Consider the following 20,520-nt stretch of genomic DNA (forward strand, 5'->3'; position numbering starts at 1 on the left):
CAAGGCAAAAGTTGGTGAATAGTGAAAAGAAGACATGGTCGGTACGTTGGCTTTGGCGGAGTCTTGAAGAAAACGAATAGAGGTAGTAGCTATCGACTTTAATTAGAAAATCAACCAAAATGAAAAACCCACAACTAAGAAAAAAGCCAAATTTTGTATCATCTCTTCTCTCTCTCTCTCTCTCTCTCTCTCTCTCTCTTTCTCTCTCTAAGCGGATACTTGAAAGCGATCCATTGATTCATTCTAATTTCTAACCCAACCCAACCCAACCCGACTCTGAATATTTTTTATTATTTATTTTCTAAGCCTACTTAGTCTGAAAATGTTAAATTTTGAAACATCCATCGGACCTACAGACAAATGTTATTTAATTACAAATTCATTGCACATCCTCACATCAACTTTTTAATTTGTCCAAGGGAAGAGAACCAGATGGCATATCGCATGGGCCCCACTCTCCTTCCCTCATATTCATATCTGATGTATGCATAATGCATGTATGTCCTCTATCTCTATGGGAAACAAATTTTGACCACTGCATGTTGACTTGTATTCGTGCTACAATTTCGCACAACTTTAACTTGTCAATGGATGCCATGCCAACATTTTACTTTTCTTTCTTCGGTCCAATATCAACATTTGCTTGCCAAAATTTAGCTTCGTCAAGCTATGTATTAGGCATCGATTTCTTGTTAAATACAACACCCTAAGAGCTCGTTTGAGACTGTTTTTTTAAGAAGCACTTCTACTTATAAGCGCTTATACTAAAAGTGCTTTTATTATAAATATATTGAAATTTTCATAAAAAACCGAAGTGCTTCTTGGAAAAGTACTTGGGAGTGCTTCCTGAAGAAGCACATGACAGTTCTATATTCATAAAGCGCTTCTATGGCCCAAAAGTACTTCTAAATTTTTCCCTCAAAGCGCTTTTTGTTGTCAGAAAGCGCTTTTAACTGTTCTAGAAGCACTCCCAAACGAACCCTAAAATAATAGATTATTATCGATTTCTATGCTAATAGAGAAGGATAAATTCGTCAATCAAACAAATGCAACTTTCTTTGCATAGATCGATATAGAAAATTCATTAATGATATAATCGTTTTACCCGTGCTATTGTGGTCAAAAGAATTCACGTTTAGAGTGTTTGATGTAATACATACAAAAAACGAAAGATGAAGTTGCATATTTTCAAATCTTATCCCACATATAGTTGATTAGACATGCCAATTTGCCAATTTGCCAATTTGCCAATTTGCCACCACTCTTTAATTTGAGTGGTTTGGTTCCAAACAGAAACAAGGTTAATTATCCGTTGAAAGGACAAATCAAAAGCCACCTAATAATGGGTTTAATTATGAGACTCAGTTCTTCAATTAGTAGACAATACATCATCAACTCTTTCCTCCCAATTGACGCCATCATCATCATTTATGATTTATGTAATTCTTGCCTGATCATAATATTTCGGCTTAATATTACAACACTTGCCTTTATTTTATCTTATTTAAACGTGTTAATCAATAAAGTCTAAATAAAATTAAATCTCTAGACAATCAACAAAGGTCAAAGTAACATAGAAAAATAAAGCTGTTAAAATCCAATCCAATCCAAATTCACGAACGCATGCATATAGCTATGAGTAAAAATGACCTCATACAAAAATTATAAGCACGAAGTTGCAGATTACCTTTTAATTTCATACTCATTTTATTACTAATTAATCTGGTTACATTGTATATCTCTTTTCTTTTTAAAAAAAATATTTGTGAGGGCATATTTCTAACTTGGAACTTGTTGGATTCTCTCCCCTTTGTGACCAAACCAAAACCAAAAAAAAAAAGAAAAAAGAGAGAGAGAGTGAGGGGACCTTGAATTGGACCACAGTATTTGATTCAATGTATATATGGAAAAAAAATCCATTTAAATTTATAAATTTTCCAAATGAAAGTAAAGTATTTGATGTGATGTGTTGAAAAATGATCAACCCAAAGTTTATAAACTTACTAATTTAAGTTGAAGTGAAACTAAACAAGCATTGGCATAACACAAGTAAGATGATGCATGATACAATACAAGGATCATCAGCCCCCAAAATAAAAAGCATATATTATTTTGGTAAAAATGAAATTTAATTTAAAATAATGATATGTATCGTGACACATGCATGAATCTTATAATAAACTCCTATCAAATTATAAACCCAATTAACACCACAAATAAAAAATGTTGTACAATAGAAAATAAAAAATAAAAAAGGGTAAGGGCGGTTTTCGGTTTGGCGGTATTTTGCTGAGGGAGGTGGTTAGAGTAGGGAAGACTGGTTTTGAGGAAGGATTCATTGCATGTAGCAGATCAGGTGTATGTGAGAGAGCAGAAGAGAGAGAGAGAGAGAGAGAGAGAAGATGAGAGCGACACCTTTGTATTTCTCTTTTCCCAATATAAGCTTTTCCCAATGACACATATATACCATTGCCATTCTCCTCCGCAACACCATACCCATTTCACCAAGCTCCTCATTTCTTCCTCCATCTTTTTTTCCCTACTTGTTAGGGTTCTTTCTCAAATGCTCTTTAACCTCTGCACTCTCTTCACTCTGATCTCAACGCTTTTCGTCTTCAGCCTTTTTCTCTTTGCCATCTCTGGAGGTTTGTGCTCCGAGGAACAGTCATGCCTGCCCTCGTTAATTACAGTGGTAAGTTCCTATGTTTTTGTGAGGTTATGATCCGATTTTTGTGGGTTCGGTCTAATGGGGTTTCTTCATCTTGGTCTAGTTTTAACGGGTTGGTCTCAAGTTGTAATCTTTATATCCAATTCATATCGATCTATATGTCCTCTTGCCTTAATCTTTTGCTCCCTTGTTGGTTGAAGAATGCTTAGATTCAATGCCTGCTTTGAATATTCAAATATCTTATTGTGTTCAAGATCATATATTGTCATACATGCTTGTTGCCCTTTTCATCCTCTGGATGTTTGTTTTGTTCGAAAATCCTATGCCTTTTTGCTGTTGGTGTTTTTAGGGGGAAAAAGATTTCGCTTAGAAATCCCAATCCAGAGTGTTTAGATTCACTAGGATTGTATAATATGGTAAATCCTCACATATTGAATTTAATCCATGATTAAAATTATTAGTTATCTTTCAATATCATCATCCAGACTTAAGGTTTGGCTTTCAGTATTCCTTCATTGGATGTAATGATTTTGACTTCAGATTTAGCTTTCAGACTTGAGATGTGGATGCTTGTAGCTGAGTTTAGTTTTTGTTTTGGGGTTTTCAGGTGATGATGATTTCTATCCTGCGGGTTCTTTTTACTCAAATCCCATGGATTTGGGTTGCCTGTTGTCAATTGGCAGTGTGTATTACCCTCCTAGCAAGCGGGCTCGCAAAGATTCCCAATTTGCGTTCGAAGGGAGCGATTTTGAGCAAGTCAGGAAGCCTTCAATTGAAGTTCTTCCTGATGAATGTCTCTTTGAGATCTTCAGGCGCCTGGATGGTGGTAAAGAAAGGAGCTCATGTGCATGCGTCTCTAAGAAGTGGCTTATGCTCTTAAGCAGCATCCGCAAGGTTGATCTTTGTAAAAGCCCAGCTGCAGATAAGGTGATTCAACCCTTGAAGCTTGACAATTCAGATGACACTGAAATGACCACTGGTGAAGAAGATCAAGAACTGGAAAATGATGGTTACCTCACAAGGTGTTTGGAAGGGAAGAAAGCAACAGATATTAGACTTGCTGCTATTGCCGTTGGAACCAGTAGCCGTGGGGGACTGGGTAAGCTATCGATTCGAGGTAGCAACTCATTCCGTGGGGTTACCAACCTTGGCCTCTCAGCAGTTGCTCAGGGGTGCCCTTCTCTCAAGTCTCTTTCTTTATGGAACGTCTCTTCTGTTGGTGACGAAGGTCTGATTGAGATAGCTAAAGGATGCCCTTTGTTGGAGAAGCTTGATCTTTGCCAGTGCCCCTCAATTTCCAACAGAGGTTTGATTGCAATTGCAGAGAGATGCCCAAATTTGACTGCTTTGAATGTTGAAGCCTGTTCAAGGATCGGTAATGAGGGCTTGCAAGCTATTGGAAGGTTTTGCTCCAAGCTGCAGTCCATATCTATCAGAGACTGCACTCTTGTTGGAGATCATGGAGTTTCTAGTCTGTTATCATCAGCTTCTTCTGTGCTAACGAAGGTAAAGCTTCAGGCTTTGAACATCACAGATTTCTCTCTAGCCGTGATTGGGCATTATGGCAAGGCTGTTACCAATTTAGTTCTTAGTGGTCTCCAGAATGTAAGTGAGAAAGGCTTTTGGGTCATGGGTAATGCTCAAGCTTTGCACAATCTGGTTTCATTGACAATTACTTCCTGTCGGGGAACTACAGATGTCAGTCTTGAAGCCATTGGCAAGGGTTGCACAAATTTGAAGCAGATGTGCCTTCGCAAGTGTTGCTTTGTGTCTGACAATGGGCTGGTAGGTTTTGCCAAAGCTGCAGGATCGCTTGAGAGCTTGCAACTGGAGGAGTGTAACAGGGTTACCCAAGCAGGGATAATTTCTGCCCTCTCGAACTGTGGAGCAAAGCTGAGGTCTCTTACTCTAGTGAAGTGCATGGGAATCAAGGATATAGGTTCAGCAGTACCTATGCTCTCTTCTTGCATATCGCTTCGATCCTTGTCCGTTCGAAACTGCCCTGGCTTTGGTAGTGCTAGCCTGGCCCTGGTAGGAAGGTTGTGCCCTCAGCTCCAGAATGTAGACCTGAGTGGTCTCTATGGAATGACAGATGCTGGGATTCTCTCGCTTCTAGAGAGTTTGGAGGAAGGACTTGTCAAAGTGAATCTTAATGGTTGCTTGAATTTGACAGATGAAGTAGTTGTGGCATTAGCTAGGCTACATGGGGAGACTCTGGAGGTACTGAGTCTCGATGGGTGCAGGAAGATTACTGATGCAAGCTTGGCGGCAATTGCAGACAACTGCTTGTTTCTTCGTGAGCTAGATGTATCCAAGTGTGCAATCACAGATTCTGGCCTTGCTTTCCTTGCTTGTGCAGATCGGATCAATTTGCAAGTCCTCTCCATTTCTGGCTGTTCTGAAATATCACACAAAAGCCTCTCTTCCCTGAAGAAATTGGGCAAGACCCTGGTGGGGCTGAATCTCCAAAACTGTACTGCAATCAGCAACAGATCAGTTGAGCTACTTGTCGAGAGCTTGTGGAGATGTGATATCCTGGCTTAATCACGAATGGAACAACATGCCTATGTGGCAAGGGAGAGAAGTAGATATTACGTAGGGGTAAGATCAAGAAATCCAAAGAACTATAGTTCGACTTGTCAGATCGTAGATGTTAAGTTCATAGAGTCAGTTCACACGGGTGGCGACGTTCAGCATACAACATTTTTGGCTCATCAGCAGTGGCCCTGCTTGGTAGCTCAGTGGCTTGGTTGTTTTCCAGGGGGACTTTGGCAGATAATTTCGTCGGTTGTCTTCTTTTTTTGCAGGCTTTCTTAACTTGGGAAAGCCTGTTTCAACTGTTTAGCCCCCTCATCAACGGGAGGCTGCCTCTTTCATGGCCATGGTTCCCCTAGAATGCGGTCACCAACCGCTGAGACAAGGTGTTTCCACTTGCATTCGGTCCTCTTTTTGTTGCACTGGATGGTTTACCTGGTGTTTTTAGCTTTGTCCTGCATTCCTTAGTTGGCGTGTCTGATCAAGCTTTCCTTATTTTTCAGTCTTACGGAAGTCTGTTGTCTGAGATTATAGTTTTTCCTTTGTGTTTATTTAGGGTCTTGGTCTTGCACATGTTTCTGGGACTAGTTTTCCCGTTTCATGAGCATATTTAGTAAGTGTTTGGTTGCTATGTGCGGTTCAAATCCAAGTACGTGTTCCTCCTGCTTTTCGGCTTTGGTGGTGGCGGTGATTCCATTCATCTGCCGTAGACAACCTTGTTTAGGGTTTGTTTTTTTCCCCAACTAAGTCATGGTTTTGCAGGTTTCTCTTTGCTTATGAATTGTACTCTGCAACTACGAGTAAAGTTTGAAGTTATTTTTTCATCATGTGGGATGGATTTCTTTTATATAAGAATACATAATTGATGACAAATTTCGATGCACAAAAAAAAAAAAATTACAAAAGAAGAAAAGAAATGAAATGGCAATTTACAAATTTAGAGATGACAAGTCTGGTGAGGTTTTGGAGGCCAACAGTTAAAGTGGTGTGTGTTGTTTATGTACATTAGAGACATGAAGAGATGGCGATGAGGTGGTAGTAATGTCAGGATGATGAAACAACTGGCGAGGGGGTGAGCTGCCCAAGGCAGCGAAAGCAACCAGCTCTTCTGTTCTGGTGTGTCTGTTGTCTGTACTCTCTGGTGAGAGATGAAAGAAAAAGAATGGCAATTTTGGCTACCCGACTGTTGATTTTATTATCAATGAATGACTGTTTGTCCTATCTATGCATGTATTACGTATAAATCTCTAAAATAATAGCAGATAAGGGTCTGGCCGTGCTAGCCTCCTAGCCTACTATTTCTGTCCTCTAACCATGTGGTGGTTCTGAAGCCTGAGATGTTGAACAGGTTAGACTGTGTACAGATTCTCCCCTGTTTCTGAAAAAAGGAAGTACCAATTTCAATCATGTCATTCATATTATGTTTTTCACACAACCCCCCCTCCTAGCCACCCAAAACCAACAAAAAAAAGAAAGAGAAAAGCAGAAGAAAATACATCTATCTTTTAAGAAATCCATGGACTGAAGGAGGCCCTTTGAGCAAATTGTTGGTTCTCTTTAGGCTAATAAGAGTAAATCCACAAACAAAGGAGGCTGTTTTATTTTATGACACCACTGCAGAAAGTAGCTTCTTTCTGCAAGTCCTGGAAAGCATGGGCTCTTGATCTTGACTTTGAGAGTGCATTTCCAGAGCACACATCAGACCCCCTCTCATCATCAATCAAAATGATCATGTTGGTAACACACCTTAAGATAACACCTTAATGCAATTCTACGTAGAATTATGTAGAAAAAATCCAACTATTTTCCATCTCTCTCTCTCTCTCTCTCTCTCTCTCTCTCTCTCTCTCTCTCTCACACACACACACACACGCACACACACATGAGCTGAAGTGAGAGAGAATTGGAAGCGTTGGGGGAAATGGTTGAGTGAGTTCTATTTCCTTGTTGCAATCACATGCGGATAATAGATGAGACATCAAAATCATGGGGTCAATACCATGGCATGTGTTGTTTGTAGAAAACAAAGCAAGGGGGGATAATCTTAACAGGTTAAAGCCTCCTGGCCTTGAATGATGACAAAATAGAGAGAGCATTATATTGTAATTTGTACACCAATAATTTGAAAAGGAGGCAAGGAAAAGTCAATTCAGGCAGAAAAAGATGAAAAAGAAAAAACTTGTAACTTCAGTCATTCACGCTGAAACCTAAAGTCAGACAGACGAACTGACAGTTAGCTCCAATAAAAAGAAAATTAAAGGAAAAAAAAAAGCTTCAGAACGAAGTCATTCCCTCCATCATCCTATTGAGACCCCGCAAAACCCAAATAATCCCATCCCATGATGGCTTCTTCAAGAAGATGTACGAATGAGCTAAAGATTACAGTCATTATGGTGTTTATCTTTTCTCTCACATTCTTGCCTTCCGATTCAGGTAACTGAAAAGAACCCATTTAAGTTGAGACATTGTTCTACTAAAAAAATATCTTGGTTTTGCTGATTTCTTCTGGTTTTTCTTCTTCTTTCTATAAGCTGAGCCAGTGTTGGTGAGAGATGGTGATCATCAGGGCTTGAAAGAGCAAATGGAGATGGTGTTGGGTTCAAGTCCTCCTAAGTGTGTTAAGAGGTGCATGGGTTGCATACCTTGCACGCCCACTCTTGTTGCTTCTGCACACCATGGGAATAATCATCTCAAGACAGCAAATACAAATCAGGGAGATGAAAGCTATTATCTCATCTCATGGAAATGCAAATGCAGGAACAAGTTGTTCCAACCTTGAACATTTTGTTTTAGCTTAGCCAACCTAATCATTTTCCTTCCCACTTCCTTCCTATGTACTAACTAAGTAGCAGCTTATGATATATATTTGAAACAGAGACTGATTAAGCTCACCCCATTTACTCTTTCATAAGTTTTAAGTCTACCTATTACTTTCATGGGTTGCATTGGTCTTTAAAATTGAGACTAATTGATTACCAGTACTTCGATTGTTGCCGTTTTGTATATACTTTAGAAAAACATATCATGACATGAAGGCGGTAAACTAGTGCTTATTTTGATCTCGTTCAAGACATTTCGTTTGCAAAGAATTTTGGGCTGTATGTCTAGTTGGATAATCAGGAAAAAAGGGCCGAAAGAAAAAAACGAACCAAGAATTGTGCTTGCCGTTGGTGATGTTCATCAGAATCCCATGTCATGAACTTGCCGTGAAAAACTCGATGCAAGAGAGAATTACTTGTAGAATCATAAAGAAACCGCTACGCTGGTGGATTAAATAAACAATCTTCATGATTATACATTGGGAGGATCATTTCCGACACACTAAATACACGGTGACATCTTTCGATGGAAAATTACTAGATTTTCTTTTCATGATTGTAGGCGTAACAATATTGAAACCAAAACTGACAACAACAAAAATACAAAGACTACCACATACGGAGAACACACTAGTATGCTGTCTATTTTCAGTACATGTCCCAACGGAGAACACACTAGAATGCTGCACACTGATTTGCATCACACCCCAAGGAAATGGATCAGCAAGTCATTGTTCGAAGCAAATTGGAACTAGCCATACCCTCTTTTGGTTTCCAAATAATGTCTTCTAATTTGGCACATAAATTTTTGTAAAACTGCAAAAAGAATCACAGGAAAGATAAATTAACTGATGCAAGCATGCAATCTTCAAAGAGAGTTTACGAGGAGGAGAAACAAAATAAGAATCAGGCTTGAGAACTCGAGACCCACCAAAAACAAAATCATATTTGAGCAGCCAAGTATGATTAGTAAACATTAACGATAGACCTGAACTTATGAAATCCAGTAGAAGCTAACCTTATGGTATTCAAGAGTATCTCCTGTAGCCTTTCGAACATCCACCATGAAAAGGGATGGTGCAACTTCATAAACCTTTATAGAAAAGATAACAATCATGTTAAACAGTGATTTTACTGAAATCAAGGCTTCGTTTCAAAGGATAACTACAATGGTTATGCAGACAAAAATTAAAGTTACCTCGAGGACAACTGCAAATTGTCCGGCCTTATCTGAAGATATTCCTTCTAGTCTTGTCTGTGGTTCAAAAATTATACACGAGATCAGAACACACTATATCAAACAAAAAAGGAAGAACTAAAGGATTTTTCAGGTAGCATCATCCACAGTGCATATTTTCTTCCAATCCACAGCACAAGGTAAACTCATACCTCAACCAAGATCGTTAGTCAATGTTTGGACTGTATGTAACAAGGTGCAAAAACTTGATTATATAAAGTAAAGGCCAACACTACAAATCATACCTTGTAATTACGTGTATGGACCTTCAGACTCATTGATTCTGCCACAGCTTCTACATTTGAAATTATAACTTTAGCTGGTTTTCGGGAAACAAATCGAGTTTGCCGGTTTATGTAATCCTGCAAGGGGGAAAAAAAAGAAACTTGAGAGACAGAAAGACAGAGAAATATAGTACTACAAAATTCGATCAATTTGCAGACAACGAAAAAGTAGTAACAATTTGTAGAAAAGAAGAGAAACATAGCATACAAGGAATAAGAAAAAAGTACTAAGTTACATGTTTTGACAAAATAACAAGTTAAAGCCTAGCCAAACGAATACTTGTCAAACTGTGAAGCAGTAATTGGGCACGAGAGATTTGTGAGAAATACGTGGCAGCAAAAGTACTGAAAGCATACAACTATACCTGTCTCCTGTCAAACAATGCTGATAGATTTAGCCCTTGGGATAGGGTAATCATCTCAAATGCATTCATTAATAATGGACCGCCGTCCTTACTTTCTGATCTCTCTGCTACATATTGGTCCTGTGACAAACCGATAGTGAACAAATGCTTTGTACTTTAGGTACCAAATAGACTTTGAAATGCATAAACTAGGGCAAACAATGAAAGCCATCACATTATCATTAATTTACTGTACCCTACTAATCTATAATCTATACTTCATAAGCATATATGAATTGTGGAACTTGCATTGGAAAATTTCTTACTTAAAGCAACAGTGTAGCACAAACAAATCACCAACCAACCTCAATATCTTCAAACACTGCATGAACATCATCCAAACTCACTTCCTCATCTTCCCCATTTTTGAAAGGCACATAATTTCTCCTAAACCAAGGATCCTTTCTGATTCCTCCAATCTGAATACGCTGCATTAACACATGAACCAGTTAAAGAAAGCAAAGGAGAATCATTAACTTTGTCCCAGTAATGCAGATATTTTTCTTTTCCCTGAACTGACATTATAAGTAAACCAAGACCCTCCTCCCTATTATAGCACATACTCTACGGGCATATGGCTTCCAATAAACATAGAATTTTTTTGATAAATACTTGTACAAACACACTTTATTTGATCATGAAAATACTATGTGAAGTTAACCGTTAACCGTATAGATCTTTAAATCAATTGTCTTGGAAATTACTAAAATCTGCATATGTTGAAATAAAATACTCACAGTTTTAGGATTAGGATCAAGTATCTTATGTATCAGAGAATTTGCCTCAGGAGAAAACCAATATGGACAGGAAAACTCTGCTGCATTAATCTACAGACAAGCCAAATGAACGGTTAGAAGCTCCTATGACGCTTGTGCAGTATAAAATGCTCTTATAACGTCCATAAAGAATAATTGTAGGAGTGACAAGAAGTGAAAGGAGGGGGGGATAAAGGCACAAATGTGTTCTGGAGACTATACTGGTTGTATGTCTGATACTGCGGTACAACAAAGTATGTGAATAGGAATACAATAGGATAGTGTGAAAATATAAGACATCTCAGAAGGAAAGAAAAGAAAATAAACGAAAATTTTAAGATATACAGTGAAGAAAATGATTGTGTTAGGCATGGACAGTGCAATATGTTGAACAATGGCAGCATACCTTTCTATATAGGGTATGAAGGTTTGTCTCATCAAATGGGAGATATCCAGCCATTAGAACATATAGGATGACCCCACATGACCAAACATCAGCAGCTGCGCCATCATAACCTTGGTCCCCCAGCACCTGTTAGGCAATGGTAGCATAACATATTTAGCATAACATTTTGTTCTCTCCACCTGACTTCTATAATTATTGCTTTTTTTTTTGGCACACAATACCAAGTCACAAGGTATCTATCTCATCGATTGGATGGTGTGAATGCAACAGTGAAGTGTATAAAAAATGTACCTCAGGCGCAACATAGTTTGGGGTTCCACACGTAGTGTGAAGAAGACCAACTCCCTGCTCAAAGATTAGGCAATGTAGAAGTATTAGTCAGAGAGATAGAAGAGAAGAGAAGAAGAAAGGATAAAGTTTAAGAAAAGCATATTAAAAAAAGTAAACTTCTCAAGCTTGATAGAATGCATATAGAATGAGATAATTCTTACTTGTTCAGGCAATGCACTTAGTCCAAAATCAGAAACCTTCAAATTTCCATAAGAATCAAGGAGAAGATTCTCGGGCTGCAAATTATATCACAAAGAAAATACAGAACTACTCAGGACCACAGCACTGTATAGAAATCAGAAATGCAAGTAGAAAAATTAGTGTCAAACTAAATATTGATTTGCACCTTCAGGTCTCTGTGGAACACACCCTTACTATGACAATGGGCAACTGCATCTATGAGCTGTTGAAAGTATTTCCTGGATTCATATTCAGGAAGCTTTCCTTGGTGAACCTGTAAATCAAAATTAAGTGTTAAAATATTCTGGCATAAAGGGATAAACCTACAGGAATGTAAGTGAGTTGGTTATAATGACGATGGTCCCAATTCAAGAAGAAACCTTACAATTTTATCAAACAATTCTCCTCCAGTTACAAACTCGAGAATTATAAATATTTTCGTCCGGCCCGCCAAAACCTAGAATTTTGAAATGAGAGAGCCAAAAGTGACAAGGAAAAGAAAAAAAGCCATATCAGCGGTGATGTCAAGAAGAGAATATATAGCAATTTCTTAATGTTAACAAGAAAAGTCCTCAAAGAAATGAGGTGATTATTCGGGGACGTATAAGAATACCTCATGCAACCGTACTATATTAGGATGCCTGACAATCTTCATTATGGATATCTCTCTTTTAATCTGAAACAGAACTAAAAGAAGTTAGCCTAGTCATTTAGTCCAAGTGGGGAGCAATCATATAAAACCAAAATTTAAACACACATATTGACTTATACGTGTGTGTGAAATTGTATTTGGGATTGAAGGAAGGAAGAGCAAGTGAATACCTGATCAACCATTCTGTGCTTGAGAATGGTGCTTTTGGCCAAAATCTTCATGGCCACACTTTCACCGGTTTCGATGTTCCTGGCAAACTTAACCTTGGCGAATGTTCCTTCGCCGATGGTTCGCCCAACCTCATACTTCCCTACCTTTCTCGACACCTTCTTCATTGTTATCTCTGTAAGCTCATTTCCCACAAAAATAACAAAACCAAACTCTTCGATTCACGGAAATTCAGAATTTAGGATCTGCCAAGACAAACAAAAACTCCACACACCAAACCAAAAAAAAATGTAAATTCAATAAAACCAAGTTTTAGCACTGCTCTTAATTAAGAAAAGATCGAATTTTTTTGTATTGAAGATTGTAGGGAACCGAAGCACCCATCGACGGATCATGGAGCGAAGAGACAAGTCGAAAATTGTGGAATTCAATTCGCGTGGTTGTGATTTTCAGCAATCAAATTGACCACTAATGAATCGAGAGGTGGTGAATCGGAGTGAGAGAGCGAAAATTGGAAAGACAAGAGAATGAGAACACCATGAGGAATAATCCGGCAGGGGTCTTACCGGATAATGAGAATATCCAAGGTATGTGCTTTCGTATCTCCGGGTGCCCGAATTAAGCTGCGTCTCTGGTTGGCTCCGACGAGGCCGAGGCTGGAGAGAGAGAGAGAGAGAGAGAGAGAGAGAGAGAGAGTAGTCCAAATTTAACCGCTGAACGTGGAAATTACGTCGGAGCTCGCCTTTTGTTTGTTTTTATGAAATTTCCAGATGACGTGACGTTCTTACGAGTATTTATACAGTTCGACCGATAATAATATATACCATTTTTTTTATTATAAATATGTTTTGATTTTGAGTTTCTTTTTTGGTCGGTAAGGTAATTACTATCTACAATAAATTATAAGTTCGTAATTTACCGTTTGCCACGTGATATATATATATATATATACATGATGTAATTAGCACTAAATTACTATTTATAGAGTTGCTTAAACGAATTTTAGTATCAAGAATGTTGATAAATAAAGTGTTTAAAATACTGACAAACACAACCCAAAAAATTCACCACATAATATAATAAATTTATTTATTTTGTCTTTTTAGTTGTACAAAATTGAAGCTGCTTTTAATCTTTTTAGTTTTACCGCTATATTATGTCAATATTTCCATTAAATATAGGGGTAAAGTGGTCATTTCGTCCATCAACTCTCTTCTTCTTCATACACAGCAAAACATCAACTCTCTTCTTCTTCTTCATACACAGCAAAAAAGACAAAAAAAATATGCTTTTTTGCAAAAGGCCTTTAAAAACTGTGACACAACTTGCAGAAACATTCCATTTTAGCATATAGCTAAGTCAATGACTATGCTATCAACTAAAATGCACTGCGTTTAAAGAAAGTAATGATGAGCAAGAAATGAATGACAAAGTTATTGGCTTACGTGAAACCAATGTTGGGTTCGACCAAAACCCGCGAATCAAACGCTCCAGTGAAAGAAACAATATAAGGGTCTTTGCTGAACAGCACAACTGCAATCTGTGGGGACAAAGCAAGCCATGAGCGAACAACTAAACTCTGCCTAGCCCCAACAGAACCAGTGAACGGCCTAGGAGCCGAAAATATGATAATTCTTGGAGGTTCCGAAACGCCGGCACCTCGTTGACTAAGCTTAGGCCTCATGATTGGATCCTTGAGGGAATGAGTAAAGCATTGAGTAGCATACAGGGAGAGACAAAATAACGCCAACCCATATAGCCAAATTGACCATAGACTCCATACTCCAACTTGAAACCCTTGCAAAAGCAAATCACATTTACATTCTTCTTCTGGGTTCTTCTTCTTCTTCTTCTATTTTTATTTGTTAATTATGAAAAGTCATATTTACCCTAAAATTTTGTTAAATCTAACAAAAAATTAGACGGTGGGATCAATGGAGTGAATAATATAGAGTTGATGGACCATTTGAACAAATAATTTAATTAAGGAACCAAAACGTAAATCGAGTATAAGTTTGAGGACCATTTAAGTAATTTACCCAATAAAAATAATTAAGTTGGTTAGCTTGTTATGTTGGGCTCTCAAAAAGTCGTAACGTTTTTTTGTTTTGTTCATGAAAACAAGTCATTACATTTCTAGTTTTGCTATTTTTTTTTATATATATTTTGTGATTGCATTCATAATTCAGCTAAAAAAAGTCATTAGACACAAATGGTCATTACAATAACGGAGCAATCTAACGTTAAAATTAAGACAGTTTGGTGCGCTTCCACTAACGATCACGCATGATCGAATAAATTCTCATTTGTGGGAGTTTTATTTGTATTGTTATGGATTGATTTTTTTCAAATTTTATATCTTTTTTATTATTCTGAGTTTGCAATTTTAGTTGAGATATCTATGCCATAGTTTTGCTATTTAGATTGCATTAACAATTCAATAGAAGATTACAATCTAAGCTAAACCATCCATGTCTTCTTCTGTTTATGGTTTGACTTAGGTGAAGCAATTATAAAATATAAGACCAACTGGATTAATTAAAGAATTAATTATATATCTAGGTGCTTATCAAAGGGATGTTCTAATTAAACACGGTTTAATTAAAAAGCTGAGTTGTCATTTGCAAGCCTATCTCATAGCCAGCCATAGATAGACATGTCCTAGATGTAAGCTTATGGTTGCTAGATGTAAAGCTTCATCAACAGTTCAACTTGTAAAGCCAACACTTTTAAATTCGAGCTGATCATTTAATTATTTTATATAAACAAAACAAAGATGACGCTATAGGTAGACATTTGGAGTGATTGCATGTCATACTGTTCTGATTCGGTCAGGATACGGTGCGTTTTACTTTAACCATCACGAAAGTCGGCCTTTTCTACCTTTTGGGCTATAAACAAAAATAAAAGTAAAAATTAGAATTTTGGTCATGACATACCCTTTTATTTTAGTAAATTTAGGTTTTCATTACAAAAAAAATTTTCACTTTTGGAAAAAGTCAAAATTTATCTAAAAAGAACAGAAAAATCCCTCAACTTTCAAACCAAATACATGCAAATGTAAAGAATTCATTAGAAAATCTAAAAATAAATAAGGGCATTTTTGTCCATTTTAACTTCTTTTAAAAATATTTCTCTCTTTTTTGATTTTTTCCAAAATATCCCTTTTATTTTCCATAAATATAATAAATGCAAAAAAGTGGAATTCTATCATAAAGTAAATAATGGGCTTTATATAACATGGAGTTTTTATTTTTATTTTATGATTAAAAGGCCCCAACCTAACCTAATGTCACCCTTCGACTTAAACTGGTTTGGCCACATGGTAACCCAAACTTGGAAATGGACCACCGATGTCATAAATTCATTAATATAAGGATATTTTTAAGAAATGTCACCTAAGCTAATACCTTAGTTTCAATTTGTCACCTTAAAGAAAAATTTAAGAGAAATGTCATCTTAATTTTTCAAAATCCATGATTTGTCATTTGGCTTTAACATCATACAATTTTACATCCATTTTTTAGGGTATTTTTAGTCATTCCATTTTCAAGGAAAAAAAAAAGAGAAAAAAAAGGGACCTCTCTCTCTCTTTCTCCCCCACCCCAACCCCAACCGCAACCGCCACCGCAACCGCCCCCAAAACACATTGTACAACCCCTCCCACCCCCCCTTCTCTCTCTCTCTCTCTCTCTCTCTTTGAGCATGTATAAAAAAAAATTATGCTTTTCGTTGAGCATGTCTGAAAATTTTAGATACCTAATTTAAAGTTAACTAAGCTTCCCACCCAAAATCCAACCCGTTTATTGTCTTCATAGTTTCATTAACTTATGCCATTGTGTTTCTGTTGACGGATGTAAAGTTTGCTTGGTCACCATCTATAGGCTACTGAATTGTTGGTTTGGTAGCTGCCCCTTCACAAATTTTCAATATGCAAATAGAAAATGTCAAAAAGAAAAAAGAAGAAGAAAAATATGGACTCATTTTAGGTGGGTTGAGGGAATTTGTGTGTGAAGGGTAGGTGTTTCATGGTAGAAAGAGAAGGAGAAAGGGGAAGATGGAAGAGGGAATGTAAAAATGGGCTATGAAGAGGGAAGAGGGAAGAGGGAATGGATTTTATGGTGGGCGAGATTGGTTGGAGCCGTCGGTGGCGCACAAGGGATGGAGGAAGGTAATATATATATATATATATACAGAGAGTTTCCATTGAGGGATCCCTTAAATAAGCTTATTTGAGGGACACCCCTTGTAAGCCCCACTCCGGATTGTATTTCACTAATCCAATACGTCTATTTTGTAGATACTTATTCAAAGATCATCTCTACAAAAAATCACTTGAATCCGATATCATTTGACCACTCAATTAAGTTATTGAAATTTTAGCATTTTCTTAAAGCACCGTGTTCATTGATTTTGTAAGACACAATTGGATGTCGAAACGGTTTTTGATTTGTCTAATTTTTTGTAAGGATGATATATGAATGAAGACCTAAAAAATAGATGGTTTGGATCATTGGGAAAAAAATTGTAGGGTACCCTAAAGGGCGTCCCTCAAATAAAATTATTTGAGGAATCCCTCAATAGAAGGGGACTGTATATATATATATATATATATTCAATTTTAATTGTTTAAAAGCTATACAATTTGTTCTTTTAAGTAAATTTAGGTTTTACCCATAAAAAAACTTTCACTTTTGGAAAAAGCCAAAGCTTTTTCAAAAAAGACAGAATAACCTCTCAACTTTCAAACCAAAGACATGCAAATGTAAAGGATTTATTAGGAAATCAAAAAATAAATAAGGGCAATTTTGTCCATTTTTGCTTCTTTTAAAAATTTTCTCTCTCCTTTGGGCTTTTCCAAAGTCTCCCTTGTTTTATAATAATTTTTTCATTTTAAAAATACCCTTAAAATGAATGGAAAATTAAATGGTGTTAAAGTCATATGACAAATCATGGGTTTTGAAAAATTAAGATGACATTTCTCTTAAATTTTTCTTTAAGATGATAAATTGAAATTGAGGTATAAATTCATGTGATATTTCTACAAAAATTCCTTAATATAATAAAATGGGAAATTACTAATTGGTATGAGGATTTCTTAGAAATAAATAAATAAATAGAAATTTTGAGAATAGGATTATCTTGCACATGCATATGAGCTTGAAATGGAATAACAATCTCAGCTAAATCTTAAATGCACGTGAAATGAAGGAAATTATAGAATAGTATAGATATACCACGTCAACTTATGATGCTTCCATTCAAATTTCGTCATATATTCATTTTAAAAAAGAAATTAATTACTTTATTACAATTGGACTTATTTAATTTTTATATTTCAAAACACCCATAGTCCCTAACCTTCGCCACCCCTCTCCTTTGCTCTTCATGGTATATTCGTACTATTCTATAATTTGTCGTGAAATGAAAGTGAAAGTAGAGCACGAAGATTGTAAGCCAACAAAATAAGACGAAGATAATGTACGAATTAACCTAAAATAAAGATAATGAAAGACAAGAAATTTAATAGACAGCGGCATGAAAGAAGTTAAAACTTAAGAAATTAAAGCACGTGAACTGGTTCCCACTTTGACGACTTGCTCATTCTTAGTGGAGGCTGCAAGGAAGCTAGAGAGAGGATCGATACATGGGCTGAAATTGATTTGGTTGTTTGCCTTTTAATCATCTTGAGGACTGTATGCACATGGAACCTCCATCACACAAGTTGGATCTTTATTTACATATATTTCTCTTTCAGTCCATTAATTTGCTTTATATCTCTTTCACTCTCCTGTATTTTTATTATATATATATATATATATATATTGCTAATTAAAAAATAATTAAAGGGTCTATTCTACAAGAGGATTTTCTATTACATAGTATTATATAAATTAATCTCTCGCTATCTCTACTCTTGTGGCTTTTTCAATGTTCATCAGTCTACTTCCTAACTTTTGCAACTTGGATTATTGTTAGTGGCAATCGATAATTCACGGCTCTCAATCTCTCAAATTTATATCGAACCAATAACCTATCATCATTTTAATTTTATTTTCTCATTTCGGCTCAACTTAGACTCAAGCATCTACACCTTTCATTTCAGCATAAGGAGAATTTTCTCCTACAAGATAACACATTCATTATATCATAAATTTCGACAACAGGCACATTGCAAAAGAACAAGCTGACAAGAGATAAAATGTGATTTACAGCGACTAATTGATAACATTATTTGAAAATTGAGACTTTTTCATTTTGGATAGTTGGAAGTACGTATGTGGAAAATGACCCTTCACCAAGTCACCCTCGAAAACTACTGCCATGTTTGGTTCCATTTGCCAAATAATGGATGTGGCATGTGAGAGATGCAGACAGGTTCTCAGAACATCAATGCCAAATAAAGGCTAACAAACAAACAAAAGCATTCTCCCTGTTTCATAGATTTAAAAATTATTCTTCTCTTTCTGTGTGGCTTAAAAACTGAAGTTTAAATGACTCTAATTTTAAGTAACAACATTGATAATCACTTATGCGCTTGTGGGTGATTTAACAAAAACTTAACGCAACACCATTCACAAATTCACAATGGTCAAGTATGGTAGAATAGCTCTATTTTGTTAAATTTCACAAACACATATTAACGGCCCACTACTAGCAACACATATATTGTCAAAAACTTAACCACTTAAATAACCTAGTAGATGTGAAGTTTTATCACAAAATACCTCAATGATATTAGTAGTGTAACCATTCATTATATACTGTATTCATTTTGTTAAAATAGAGATACTTTATATTCTTCAACATATTTGACCAACAAATTTAGCGACCCTCAATTGAAATAAAATATAAACTTTGGCCACATAGACCTGCACATATACAAATTTGTCATCTCATGCAAAAAAAAACTTACATGAAAAGGGAATAATACTATTTTATCATCTTCAATCAATCACATATTATCATGTGAAAAAAATTATCACACTTAATATATCATGATTGACCAAAAATAACACAATAATGTTATCTCCTTTTTATATAAATGTTTCTCCCTCTCCTGCATATCGAGTCTCAATCATCCACATATTGACGAAACCACATTCGTCAAAACGACTCAAAACCAAACAATAAAGAAATGACTAAAGAATAATAAACAGGATGTTAAATAAAAATATCTCAGCACACTGAAATGACAAATTTACCCATGATGGAGCAAGTTGCCCCGCTCTGCGACAAAGAAGAGTCTCTGAGGGAGATGCCCACGCCTTGGCGGTGCAAAGCTCACCGTTGAATCGATCCAGTGGGCCCATGGGCTCCACCCAGGTAATTGCGTTCAGGTATTGGGCCCAGCTCAAGCAACGCTGGCCGTTAGTAGTTTAAGTGGCAAATTCGTTATTTTGACTAAACTCAGGGGGTTTTCAGAGTACAGAAACTATTACCGCGAAAAATCCTGCCATACTTTATTATTATGGAAGCGCCAGTTGTTTGGGTTGGGGGAAAATGGTGGGCGAGAAGAGAGTCAATCTCTGCCGTCGGATTCCACCAAAGATAAAATCCGACGGTTCTAGTTTTGAAATGGGTCCCAGCTCCCATGGCTCCTTTTAGCATGTGTGCGCAGTGGGCAATTGGGTTTCGTCCCGCGTATATACGGAAGAAGCCAACTTCCATTTCGTAGGACGTGTTTGACAATAATCAATTGCTTGTAGAATAAACGCTTTTTTGGGCCGAAATTTAGCACGCACACAACCCCCAAAGTAAATCATTTTACTTAAAATACGATTGCATCATCTTTTTAAAAGAGTTAGTTTAAATTTGTTTTAGGTAGACCTACACACATGAAGTTGTTTTTTGTTTAGAAACAAATTGTTAGTTTTTTGTTGTTGCCAGAGTTAGGTTTTCTCGAATTTGTTATCCATCTTCTTAGATAAAACTACCATTTATGATTGTGAGGAACAAAATAGAAGGAAAAAAAAGTTAATGGTTGACCTGACTTCCATTCCAATTGCAAAAATGCATGCGAGGTTCCTAAATTAATGTAGCAACTTGAGGGGCATACTAAGTGGGACTTTTCTTTTTCCT

General features: G+C 36.5%; 2 protein-coding genes across 3 annotated transcripts; one reads left to right on the forward strand and one right to left on the reverse strand.

The window, feature by feature from the left end:
• Positions 2,111–6,030, forward strand: LOC18769697 (EIN3-binding F-box protein 1). Its single transcript, XM_020568641.1, has 2 exons — positions 2,111–2,692; positions 3,276–6,030. Exons 1-2 carry the CDS (start codon positions 2,668–2,670, stop codon positions 5,210–5,212), a joined length of 1,962 nt encoding a protein of 653 aa, XP_020424230.1. The 5' UTR covers positions 2,111–2,667; the 3' UTR covers positions 5,213–6,030.
• On the reverse strand, positions 8,442–13,226 carry LOC18770930 (CBL-interacting serine/threonine-protein kinase 24). 2 transcript variants are annotated; one of them, XM_007201987.2, is made up of 15 exons: positions 13,005–13,226; positions 12,441–12,683; positions 12,232–12,294; positions 12,004–12,075; positions 11,785–11,892; positions 11,600–11,674; positions 11,400–11,453; positions 11,109–11,234; positions 10,685–10,774; positions 10,253–10,375; positions 9,909–10,028; positions 9,505–9,621; positions 9,221–9,277; positions 9,041–9,115; positions 8,442–8,838 (listed from the first exon to the last, which is right to left on the reverse strand). In XM_007201987.2, exons 2-15 carry the CDS (start codon positions 12,603–12,605, stop codon positions 8,743–8,745), a joined length of 1,341 nt encoding a protein of 446 aa, XP_007202049.1. In that variant the 5' UTR covers positions 12,606–12,683; positions 13,005–13,226; the 3' UTR covers positions 8,442–8,742. The 2 variants fall into 2 exon arrangements, with proteins under 2 accessions (XP_007202049.1, XP_020424233.1); XM_020568644.1 differs by having other exon boundaries at positions 12,441–12,702.

The sequence above is a fragment of the Prunus persica genome, chromosome G7 (assembly GCF_000346465.2).
Source record: "Prunus persica cultivar Lovell chromosome G7, Prunus_persica_NCBIv2, whole genome shotgun sequence".
Taxonomy (NCBI): Eukaryota; Viridiplantae; Streptophyta; class Magnoliopsida; order Rosales; family Rosaceae; genus Prunus; species Prunus persica.

Excerpts from the sequence above, each read along its gene's own strand:
- LOC18769697 (XM_020568641.1), top strand. The coding sequence starts at position 2,668 with ATGCCTGCCCTCGTTAATTACAGTG. Across the intron at positions 2,693-3,275 it reads TGCCCTCGTTAATTACAGTG|GTGATGATGATTTCTATCCT; the intron begins GTAAGTTCCTAT and ends TGGGGTTTTCAG.
- LOC18770930 (XM_007201987.2), bottom strand. The coding sequence starts at position 12,605 with ATGAAGAAGGTGTCGAGAAAGGTAGGGAAGTATGAGGTTGGGCGAACC. Across the intron at positions 12,295-12,440 it reads AGCACAGAATGGTTGATCAG|ATTAAAAGAGAGATATCCAT; the intron begins GTATTCACTTGC and ends GTTCTGTTTCAG. Across the intron at positions 9,116-9,220 it reads AATTTGCAGTTGTCCTCGAG|GTTTATGAAGTTGCACCATC; the intron begins GTAACTTTAATT and ends TTTTCTATAAAG.